At 38.5% G+C, this 12,499-nt stretch overlaps 1 protein-coding gene and 1 long non-coding RNA gene across 2 annotated transcripts in view; one reads left to right on the top strand and one right to left on the bottom strand.

The window, feature by feature from the left end:
• Positions 1–12,499, bottom strand: part of LOC147839117 (uncharacterized) — a 490,241-nt gene that overhangs the window by 424,768 nt on the left and 52,974 nt on the right. The window lies entirely within an intron of this gene.
• lrrc52 (leucine rich repeat containing 52) overlaps positions 1,408–12,499 on the top strand; it is a 71,739-nt gene continuing 60,647 nt past the window's right edge. Inside the window, exon 1 of the mRNA XM_087298091.1 lies at positions 1,408–2,417. Coding sequence (XP_087154217.1) covers positions 1,769–2,417 — 649 coding nt within the window. The 5' untranslated portion in view covers positions 1,408–1,768. The remainder of the gene's footprint in view (positions 2,418–12,499) is intronic.

Raw genomic sequence — 12,499 nt, 5'->3', positions numbered from 1 at the left:
GATGGGCAAATGTGGTTTTGTTGTGTTGGTTTTCCAAAAATACACTTTTATTTTGCTGCTGGTTCAAACTAATTATGTAAAATGAGTTAAAGCAACACAACTCTTAAGTTTGGGGGGGGAGAAAATTTTTGTAAAATTATAGTTAACTTAATTGATTTGTGTTAGGAGAAAATGAAGGAATTGTGTGTAACCCTACATTTTTTACAGTGTACATCCAAAGAAGGAATACTGCTTGTTTAAACTACCTATTTAAAATTAGCTAAAAACAACACTATTCTTGTCATTTCTTAGGCTAATTTGTTAGTTTTGTGTTCAATCCTCTTAAATTTGTGAAACATTAAGTTAACTTAAGCTTTTTTTGTTGTTGTTGGTTAGGGGAAGTGTAGTTCCCAGCATGCTTTGTGTGGAATTGAATTAAGAGACGGAAATGTTGACAATAATATTAATCTTAGGAGTTTTAAGTAATATTAGGAGTTTTGAGATTGCCACCTTGCAGAAGCATCCATGATTTGTGTTGGCAGCTTAATTAGTAAAAATGCAGTTTGTTGCTTTGCTTAGTGAGCAATAACCTAAAACTAGATCTGAGGTCAGTTTCAACTCCATGTGACTCTTAAACTATGCTTAAAAATGGCTCATTTAGAATAACTTCAAATAAAATTAAGAGCCTTCGATAATAGACATGATATTATCAGACCTTTGAGTTTTAGTTAAATAAAAATACAAATGTATTTAAACTTTTATTTGATGAAATCATGTCGGAGCAACTCAATTGTATTGAATTGTATAAATAGTTTTTAGTTGACGCTGAACACATTTATTGGATGGAAAACCTGCCCTCAATTAAATTGAGTTCAACCAATGAGCTGTTTTTTAGTGTAGATATCAAAATGAATATTTCTCTCATTTTCAGACCAGAAGACATCACAGATTGTATTTTAAAGTACTTTGACAAATTGAAAGCTAATTAACAAAACCACAGCCTGTTTTTTATTTTTATTTTAAAAAAAAACAAGAACTACCATAAATATGCTATTTATACCACATTATGAGTTTTACATGATGAGCCTCCCATATGTGTGCTTTAAAAAATACATTTAGAGGTATACGCAGGTGTCTTCTTTCTGTAAATGAGCGGGACATTCAGGCATTGTGTCAGACTCCCATAGTGCAACAAGCCTCTCTCCCTCTCTCTCTCCCTCTCCCTCTCTCTTTCTCTCTCTCTCTCTCTCTCTCTCTCTCTCTCTCTCTCTCTCTCTCTCTCTCTCTCTCTCTCTCTCTCTCTCTCTCTCTCTCTCTCTCTCTCTCTCTCTCTCTCTCTCTCTCTCTCTCTCTCTCTCTCTCTTTCTCTCTCTCACTCACAGCTGCAGAGTGAAGTAGCGCAACAAACACCAGAGTGACTCCACCGCTCAGCAGCATAACGCGATGGTGCGCCTCAGGACCGCGTCTCGCCACTCAACAGCGTTTCAACACGCAGTCAAACTTGGGGACTTTTAAAGCAAGCCCGTTCATGTGTTAATTCGTGAACTAAGCAAAATGGACAACAAACTATGTGCAGAAGAGTAATTCAACTACGCAACGACGGAGCTCATGGTGATCTCCACAGGACGGACCAAACACGCGCCACGCACGCTCACATCCGCTGTTGAGGAGACTTATTGCGAGTGGATCCCCAGTCGTTCCTGGCCAGCAGCGACGAGTGAACCGGATCCCGCAGATCAATGAAGGATGCGCGAGCGCACGCACAGTCGATGAAGCCGGCTGCGGGATCATGCGTGTTCTGCCCGAGCCGAGCGCGCAGTCACTGCGGCTGGTCTTCCTGCTCGTCTTCGTCATGGATGTAGCCCCGTCCCCGGCTCTGACCGCCGGCTGCCCGGACCGCTGCGTGTGTGACGACCAGCTGGTGGTCCAGTGCGCCGGGCAACAGTTAAGCGACTTTCCCGTGGACCTCCCGCTGGCCACCCGGCAGCTGATCATCTCCAATAACCGGATCGGTGACCTGCCGGCGCTGCAGCTCAACTACCTGTCGGACCTGGTCTACCTGGACTGCAGCAACAACTCGCTGACTGAGATCTCCGAGTCGACTTTTGGGAACCTGCGCAAGCTCGCCTACCTGGATCTGTCTTTCAACAGCCTGGCGCAGATCGAGGACCGGACGTTTGGGCCGCTGGCCAGCCTGGTGATGCTGAGGATGACGGATAACCCGGGGCTGTCGGAGATCCATCCGGACGCGTTCGCGGAGAACGCGGCGCTGCAGGTGCTTGACGTGAGCCGCAACAACCTGACGGCGCTCAACATCAGCTCGCTGATCGCGCTGCCGGCCTTGCGCTCTCTGGGGCTCAGCGGGAACCCCTGGAGGTGCGACTGCGACACGGAGGACCTGTGCCTCTGGATCCAGATTGAGGGCTTCAAGTTTCAAGGTGAGACGCGCATTTTGTCTTTAAGTGCGCTGCAAACTTTCCAAGCTCAATTTACTGTTGTGCAAACAGCTAGATGTGGTACAGATGTTATAATAACGGACTGCCCTTACAAAAATAGCCTACAGGAATCCTGCAGGAATTTCATACAGGTATCCTACAGGATTTTCAGCTCATTTTCCTGTAGGAATACCTGCATGCATTTTGGCAGCTGACATTATTAGTTTTACAGTCTAACAAAATAAAGATTCCAAAGGGTTTTTCTTCACGTGATGACATAATTGCCGTTTTGGTTTCCCAAAGAATCCTTCAATGAAAAAATGAAAATGAAAAAAATTGTATTATGAGTAACCTTCTTCCACCTTTCGTTGGCACTAGAATAAAACGTAAAGGTTCTTCATGCGTATTTGATGTCAGTACACTTTTATTGGCATCAGTGGTTCCATGAAGAACTTTTGTAACCTTTTGAAGAACACCATGGAACCATTCAGCACATAAAATATATTATAATAATACTTAATAATTTAATAATAATAATAATTTAAGTGAGCCTTTAAAATAGGATTGTCTGAAATAATTTTGTAGTACATTGCAAAAATATATTTTCAATTCCAATTACAAATTTGATGGTTTGTGTGAATTCTGCGTTTTATTACATGTTAAAATAAAAAAAAAAAGATATATGGAAATTTAGGCCTAAATTGCTGTTTTTCAAAACGTTTGCTTCTAAAATATTTTAAAGATTTAAATTTAGCATTTCTATATTAAAAGTTAAATTGAACATTGGGCAGCACTTTATTTTACAATACAGTTCTGCAGGTATATACACTTTATTATCATCATTAGGTAATAAGCAGGTTGCTAACCTTGACTCAATGGCTAACCTTGACCTTTGTATATTACCTTATTTTACTGTACTTTATCATTGCACACACTATCAAAGTGCAGCCTCCCTCACCGATTCAATTTCCTTTAATTTATTCTGTTTTAAAAATTGTATAAGTTTAAAATTAATATATTTTTATCGATAATTTCATTTCCTTTCTTTATGCACTAACCGGCCACTTTATTAGGTACACCTGTCCAACTGTTTTTAAAGCAAATTTCCAATCATCCAGTCACATGGCAGAAACTCAATACATCTAGGCAGGTAGGCATAGTTAAAATGATCTGCTGCAGTTCAAACCAAGCATCAGAATGGGGAAAAAAAGGGGATTTAAGTGACTTTTAATGTGGCATGGTAGTTGGTGTAAGACCAGCTGGTCTAAGTATTTCAGAAACTGCTGAACTGCAATGATTACAAGTTTTCCAGCTTTCTTATATATAATATATAATGATTTTTGAATTGATCAGTTTAAGGTGAACTCTCTTCTTAACAGTCATAACAGCCATTATTAAAAAATAAATCCACCTTAAAAAAATCCAAATAAATCCACCTAAATTGATAAAAACCAGTGATATCACATAAGCAAAAACACCTAAAAACAAATCTGCACCCATAAATCAAGTTTTAGATTTTCAAAACTATATAGTGGCTACCTAATATGTTACACGCAATAATATAGAATAATCACAGCGTTCAATACCAGTTATACAGCGTGATAACGAAAACGCCAATAAGTGATTTGTTTCTATCCAAAATTAATAAGCAGATAATTACAGCGCAACTATTGCGCAGACAACAAGGGAGCAGTTCATGATCATCAGTTAGGAACCAAAGTCTTTACTCTCTGCTGCATTAACAAATGTTATTGCCTTTCCTCCAGGCGTCATTATTGAACGTAATGGAAGTGCTAATTATTAATTAGTCATTTAGCGGATGCTTTCATACAAAGTGTCCCAGTATCCTACACGTATTACAAAGTCTCCCTGGAGTAATTTGGAGTTAAGTGTCTCATTCAAGGGCACGGTGTGTCACCACTAAACAGGCAACCACATTTTCAAGCCTTGATGCTATTAGGATCATTTACGATTCAGATATTTTAATTGAATCCAGCATTGAACCACAGACTTCTCGAGGTTTCTAAATTTGAATCAATGGGATACATTACTAAGGCTTTTTCCTGTTGCTTCAAGCAGCACTGTAAGAAAAGTAGTTAATTTACTTTAAAAAAGAGAGTAAACCTGTTCTAAAAGAAACAAGTTGATTTTACTTTAAAAAGTCAGTCTTTTAGGGTAAAACGGTGGCTCAGTGCTTAGCACTCATATCGAACAGCGCTGTCGCTGGTTCAAGTCACAGCTGGGCCAGTTGGCATTTCTGAGCTTGCATGCTCTCCCCATGTTTGTGTGGGTTTCCTCTGGGTGAATTGGATGTACTAAATTGGCTATAGTGTATAAGTGAGAGTGTGAATGTGAGAGTGTATGGGTGTTTCCCAGTACTGGGTTGCAGCTGAAAAGGCATCCACTGAGTAAAACATATGCTGAAATATTTTACTAATGATTACTTTCACTTTTTAAGTAAAGTCAATTAATCACTTTTTACAGTGCAACAGCTAATCTGTCAGTAAAATTAGAGTGTTTATACAATGTAAATAATGAAGGGCTCCACACAATTCATGTTGTCCCAACACAAATCAATTAAGTTAAATATTAATAATTAAATTAATTGAACAAAAAAAAATAATAAAGTGGTCCACAAAAAATCTCAAGATTTGTTAATTTTTTTTAAACAAGTAATTTTAACAAGGAGTAATAATAATAAAAATTATAATTAAACGTTCTTTTAAAATTAAAAGCTTATTATTTTTTTTTGTTTGTTTTTTTGATAAATGACAGCTGAATTAGTTCCGGCAGGTCTTTACCGCATTACAGTTCCATATCACTACACAGAATGACCTCAGTTATTTCACAGTTTGTCAAAAATTGAACAAAATGAAACTGAATGCTTTGGATGAGATGCGTAAGAAACTAGTCCTACACACAGCATTGGTTTGAGGACAAAAAACTGACAAATGCTAGCTCACATTTTTTAACAAAGGCTCATTGTGAAAACGTAGCCTATATACATTTCTGGTGAGCCTGAATTTGTGTAGCCAGAGCAATGTATGGCTGTATTTCATCTTTAAAATGAATGCTACAGAAATGTATCAATGCTACTAGCTGATCACTTACCTCAATGTGGACAGCTTTTCTGCTGTTACCAGCTTGCCCAGTCGTTCGCCTTGTACATTGGCGTACTTGAGACACAGAGAGGAGTTGACCGCGATGACGGGGTTCAAGTCTGAGGGTGAATGGTAGCCAAAAAATAAAATAAACAGGTAAATAACAGGGTGAGAATGTGGTAAAATCTGAAAACGTGTTAAAAATCAGGTGGCCATGAGGGCTTTTTCTGGATTGCTTTTAAAAACACTATTGGTTGGGTTTCGGGAACTGGGTAATCAGGTCAATCGGTGCTTTTGAAAACACTATCAGTTAGTTTAAGGAAAGGGTGGTTAGGGGTTCGGTCGGTTAGTCAGTCAGTCGACAGAAGCCTCTGGTGGATTTATGCAAAAACAGCAGACATGAATGGCACTAGCGAAAGTAATTTACACCTTTGGTGGATTCGAGAAAACAAAAACTGCAAAAACTGCAAAAAAAAAAACAAAAAAAAAACGTACCTTGCCGGGCGCATTACGCATTCTCCAGAAATGTATATAGGGGTGCGTATCAATAATGAGCCTGGTTTGACATTTTTACTCTAGGATGTTCCATGCAAGTTAATCCACAAATATCCTGGTAATACAGCCATTTACTTCTTCGTTTGGAGTGGTCCTTCTCTGGTGTCAGTTTGAGTCAGCTAATGGTTTTTAAAGTACATAAGTGGAAATAATTGATTCCAATCTGTCAAATTATCAAAAAATGATGTACACCAATGTCGAATCAGCCTCACCAAGTCAGATGTGCATTATTCTCAGCAACACTTTAGTAAAAATAAACACCATTTAACTGTTCATTAATAGTTATAAAATATGATCTTATTCCACAGACATAAACCTACCCAAACCTAAACCCAACTTCTACCATACTAAGTATTAATAAGCAGGTAATTAATAGTTTATTGCTAAAAGTCTTAGCTAATGCTTTAGTTAATAACATGAATTGTACATTAAAATAAAGTGTAAGCTTATTCTCTAATAATTCAACAGCCTGTTCAGTACATTTCCATGGCCAGCCAATGACCTTAGACTGAAGCAAAGAGAAGGGGAAAGGAATGAAAGACCAGCTAATTATCTCCACCATTAGACCTCAAGAGCGAGGAGGTCTTTATCAGTCTTATCACTCGGGTTTGCGTTATCGAGTTATTCAGGCTGTTAATTTGATCTGAAGGCTCCGTCTCGGTGTAACAGAGGGCAGGGCAAAGGCAGACCCTGTGTGAACGCTGCAGCTTTGGAGGGCAAACGGACCCAGTTTATAGCAACATGAGCAAAGACGTGAAGGATGTGGACTAGAAGCATATGTTTGCTGATTTGGGTGCTTCAAAGTGGAAGATTAGCTGGCCCGACCAGTTAAACACTATTTAGACCAAGCTTGGAGACCAGCTAGGCTAAATTAAACCACTTAATGCCAGTTTAGTCTGAGGGCAAATGCCCTTAAATGTTAATCCCGACACAAATGTGACATTTTCGGAGCTGATTGCTCATAGTTATTTTAGTCAAGCAGCAGTAATTGAACTTTACATTTGTGAGCTTTGCATGATCCCTGCGTGCTGATGTCATGGCATGTTTTCTCATGGATGGGTGGATGGATGGATAGATGGATGGATGGATGGATGGATGGATGGCTGGATGGATGGATGGATGGATGGATGGATGGATGGATGGATGGATGGATGGATGGATGGATGGATGGATGGATGGATGGATGGATGGATGGATGGATAGATAGATAGATAGATAGATAGATAGATAGATAGATAGATAGATAGATAGATAGATAGATAGATAGATAGATAGATAGATAGATAGATAGATAGATAGATAGATAAACATAATATTAATAACTGGTGACATGTTCACATGTTTAATCAGTTTTTGTCATGTTCTTGGTAGTTTGATGATAAAACATTTATTAACAGTCTGGTGGGCGGCCTAGTGGCTCAGTGATTAGCACTGTCACCTCACAGGAAGACGGTCTTTGGTTAAAGTCCCACCTAGTGCAACCGTACTCTCTTTTGCTCTGCGTTGTGTATTTAATGACGAGAGGATACCATTTTGAGTCTTCACAGAGAATGTTATTATGACAGATTGGCAGCTTCAGCTCATTACATTAAATGTATACTCCTTAGTTCAAGGTAAAGGTGGAAAAAAAGAAAAGACGAATAAAAGATGGAGGAAACGAGCGAGAGGCGCCGCGGAAGGACGCTAAGACAGGAAAGGGAAAGAGAAAACTAGCTCTCACAATTACAAAAATCAGCATGTGAACCATGACAATCCACATATTACAAAGTCATAATAAAAATCATAAATGCATATATGCACAGAGAATGTTATTATGACAGATCGGCAGCTTCAACTCATTACATTAAATGTACACTGTCAACAAAAATAACATTCTACAATATAACAAACTGTTTTTACGTCAGTAAATACAACAAATGATTAAAATTAAACTTAAATATGTATTTGTGTGTGTGTGTGTGTTAATTATGACCAGAGCCAAGTTCAATATGGAACAGGTAGAGCATACCTCCTTAGTTCAAGGTAAAGGTGGAAAAGGCCGCTCAAACAATAGTGCAACAGGTATGGCTGCTTGGACTATACCACTTTGACGTTAACCCAAGGGGGGGAGAAGAGGTGAAACCACTGCCACTTTTTACAGACTCTTTTTACATTTATATTGTGAACACAAAATAATTTTATATGAACAGTAAGTAAACAGGAAGAAAATATAAAATCAATATGCCCGAAATAATCCTGTTACACTAGGTCAGTTGGCATTTCTGTGTGGAGTTTGCATGCTTTTCTCATGTCCATGTGAGCTTCCTCCGGGTGCTCCAGTTTCCCCCACACTCTAAAGTAATGCACTATAGGTGAATTGGATGAGGTAAAATGGCTGTAGTGTATGAGTAGAAGGTCTGGGAGGAGCTGGAAGGGCATTTGCTGTGTAAAACATATGCTGGCATAGTTAAATATGCCAAAGGAAAGTTAATTAATGAATAACAATATGAATATAGCTTCTACCATACAGGAGAAAAAATCTACCTTCATCTTTACTGATATTGATTGATAAAAACATGTTTAACCTGAGCCTTTCTGGGACAATATATTCAAGTCCTGCTTTTGCTCCCCTTGGTCAAAGACAATATTAGTTTAATTAGGATTATCTCAATGTAAGTAACCTATTGGGCCCCCTAGAAGTTTGCTAAGGCCAAAAAACGTAAAAAGAAAAAAAACATTTTATTTTATGGCTGATATTGCTAATCAGACATAAATGGATTTGATTTGGGCGTGCAAAAAATTTTGATTTGAATTAAGTGACAAAGCCCTTTTTTCTTTCAGAGCAATTTGGTGGAGCTTTATCAGCTATTAAACCATAATGAAGCTGTTAAAGATAGAGCATGGAAAGTATAGCAGGAATAACAATGCATGCAATCTGCCTGGACCATCTTTCCAGAAATAAGTTGATGTAGTCTCAGAACTTAATTGACAAAGCAGAGTTTTTTCCAGACGCTGAGATTGAACGTAAGCCTGTTATCCTGGAGCAAAACCTCGAGAATGCAGAAACCTCATTTTTGTGGGTCTATTCAAAGACGTCCTGTCTGTCTGCTCATTGTCTCTCTCCTGATTAGACTCTCTGACGTTTTGGTGTTGCTACGTCCACTGAGAGCAGATGGCTAATTGTGTCTTTTTTTAAAGTGGTTATGAGAATTCTTGTCCCATTATATAATCCCGTCCGAGTGCTACGCCTGAACCGGCTTACAAGAGCACTGATGTCTCTCACTTAATCACCAAATATCATCAGCTTGAAATTTGTGTGTGAGGGACGTGTAAAAGTAATAGTTTGCTTTAAAAAAAATTATAAAAATTGAAAATTGTCTGCATTTACCAACCCTCGTGTTCTTACAAACCCGTATGACTTGGAGAAATTTTGAAGGACAGGAATATGAGCTTTCACACTTTATTATGGCTCAGAATCATAATAAAACTTAACAATATTATTTAAAGATTGAATGAGATTTAACGGTAATCATTTTGGCTCCAGAAAAAAAACTCTTTTCTTTTAGTCCTTAGGCAATTAGATTTTTAACAACAACTGATAACCGTTTGTGAAGATTATTTATAAAGTAATTTCAAGAGGATCACATGCTTATGATTGAACACAGCTGGTCTTGCATCAGCCAATATATGATTCACTAATCAGACGATTCATAAGTCTCCATAAATAACCAGAGATCCATTCCACAGTCATCTTTGTTTTGATGGATCCCCCTTCCACCCTTACGCCTCCACCTTTCCTAAATGGGCACAGTGACCCAGTGTTTAGCACTGTTACCTCAAAGCAAGAACTTTACTGGTTCTAGTTCTTAACAAGCCAGTCAACATTTCTGTATGTGTTTACATGTTCTCCATGTGCTCGAGAGGGTTTCCCCTGGTGTACCCCTCTTGCCCTGCAAATGGGAGGGAGTTCCAGGCTTGAGAATCTTATGAACTCAGAGCTCTCTCCTGGGACAGCATGCCAAACACGCTTTATAACCAATCATCAAGTGTGAACTCTTAAAAATGGGTTTTTTACCTGAGCTCATGAGGTTGTTGATCAATTCCATAATATTCTTTTAAATATATCATTTAAATTAAATATTGTTTAAAGTGTGTTTGTGTGTGTGTGTGTGTTTATACTTCAAATCAGGGGTCCGTTCTTCGTACGTGGATTACTCAGTTAGCTGGATTTGGATATTGATGATTTGACACGATCCAGGATCGTTTTGTTCTTCAAAGCTGATCCGAGAGTAGTTGTCATAGTAACAGTTCTGCTAGGTCAAACCTGATCGGGAGCAGGTTCAATTCATATAAACAGGATTAGATCGGCTTAGTTCAAGCAAAGATAATACAGAAAGTATGTTCCGAATTCTGATATTTTCTTACAGTAGTAGTTACATACTGTCATGTTCACCAGCGAACAACCACCAGATGTCGCTGGTAAACATTCACACGCAAACATTCACACTCATTGAACTACATATCTGCCATGTTATTGACTACAACACCCAGTCATGCCACACACACACACACAACCAGTTCCAGATCAACACTGATTGCACTCTCACAGCTGAAGCCACTTACACAATGATTGTTTGGACTATTTATACCCCTTTGTTCCACACACATGTTGCCGAGTCTTGTTTATCTGTAAGGTGACATTACAACGCGTTATCCTGGTCTTGTTTCTCTGTGTTTTGAACCTAGCCTTGTTTATTTAGTTTTCCATGTCTGCCGCCTGCCTTTCGACCTCTTGCTTGTTAAATTGACTATGATTCTGGATTGTCCTCACACACCTGTTTGCTCCCGTATTGACCACTGCTTGCCTGACTGTGAATAAACCTGCACATTGGATCCTACCTTCTGTTGTCAGTGTCACTCCCCGGCGTAACACATACACTTGGGAAAATGGTACATATTTTTTAACTATATATATATAAAGTTATAGTCCTTAATAAAATAAATTAAGTTATACATATTAATAAAACATATGCAATCTGCACCCTCGAAATGAAAGTACAAAGATTGCCACCTGGTGGTGCAAAGAGAAAACGTATTGATATGAATTTTTTAGATCGCTTTAGTACAAATTGTGTATAATGGAAATGCACAATGTGTGACTTTTTTTTAAAGCAATAATACATTTCAGCAGTCATAAACATGTTTTGATAGTTAATATGCCGGTGATTTGATGCTTCACAAAAGTTGCAGACGCCTTTACCAATATGAAAATGCTTTTGTAAACAACCAGTTATTCTTTACACTGATTAAAAACGGCTACTATAATAAAGAAAATATTTTCTAAATGTGGAACTAAATACATTGATTTGCATTGAAATACATGATGAATACACCTGACACATGAAAGTGTAAAACCTGCAGCTCACAACAAATGTGGAAGGTTATTGCTTGTCATATTTAACAAGCCGTTTACTGCTAATTTGATGTAATTTTGCTCACATGGATAATTGAATATTAATCAATTGATGTCATTACGCTGCTGTGCTGTCAGCCAATCGTTGCATTGCTGATCATGATTTCGAGGATCGATAGATCTGTCCTTCACAACACACGCAGCGATCTCAGATCAGTTTATCCAGACATTCTAATCTAATTCGCGAACTCGTTTGAAGAACCAAACTAGCGAGAGATCAGTTATCAAAATTAAAAGATCCGGGATCTGCCAAATAATCTTAGATCATTTAAGCGAGGTATGAAGAACAGACCCCAGAGCTGGTTGGTTTGATTCAAAGGTAAATACTTTTTTTAACAAATCTCCAAGGAAAAAACACTTGAGGTAACCAGTGCTGCTGAAAAGGTGGGCACTAATGCATTCTATTTTCTACTCAATGATCCGGTCACAACAGTTATAGAGGGAATGCACCAGACAGGATGGGCTTTTGATCAAACTTGGCAGCCTTTGTGGTAGAAATGAGAAAATATTATTTTGAAATCAGTGCTGCAGGACTGGAGAAAATGTCACCTTTGCCAGACTTCAAAACCCATAATGCAATTTAGATTTTTGGCACCACCCCTTCTGTTGATTAGACTCTGGCTGTGTTCCAGTCTAAATTTGATATGCCTTTTAGTCTCTGACTTCCTTCCATCTTATTGACTTGGATGTATGTCATTGATTGCGTTATAAAAGTGTCCACTACTGGTAATACATCTGAATGGGTTTAAATGGAATACCCTAAACCATAGGTCTCAAACTCAATTCCTGGAGGGCCGCAGCTCTGCACAGTTTTGCTCCAACCCTAATCAAACACAGGTGATTCAAATAATCAAGGTCTTTAAGACTACTAGACACTACTAAATCAGCTGTGTTTGATTAGGATTGGAGCAAAACTGTGCAGAGCTGTGGCCCTCCAGGAATTGAGTTTGAAATCTATGCCCTAAACCAGGGGTGTC

Source organism: Danio rerio, chromosome 20, assembly GCF_052040795.2.
Source record: "Danio rerio strain M-AB ecotype USA chromosome 20, GRCz13ab, whole genome shotgun sequence".
Lineage (NCBI taxonomy): Eukaryota > Metazoa > Chordata > Actinopteri > Cypriniformes > Danionidae > Danio > Danio rerio.
The sequence above is the reverse complement of the archived record's forward strand: the minus strand, read 5'-3'. Positions and strand labels throughout refer to the sequence as shown.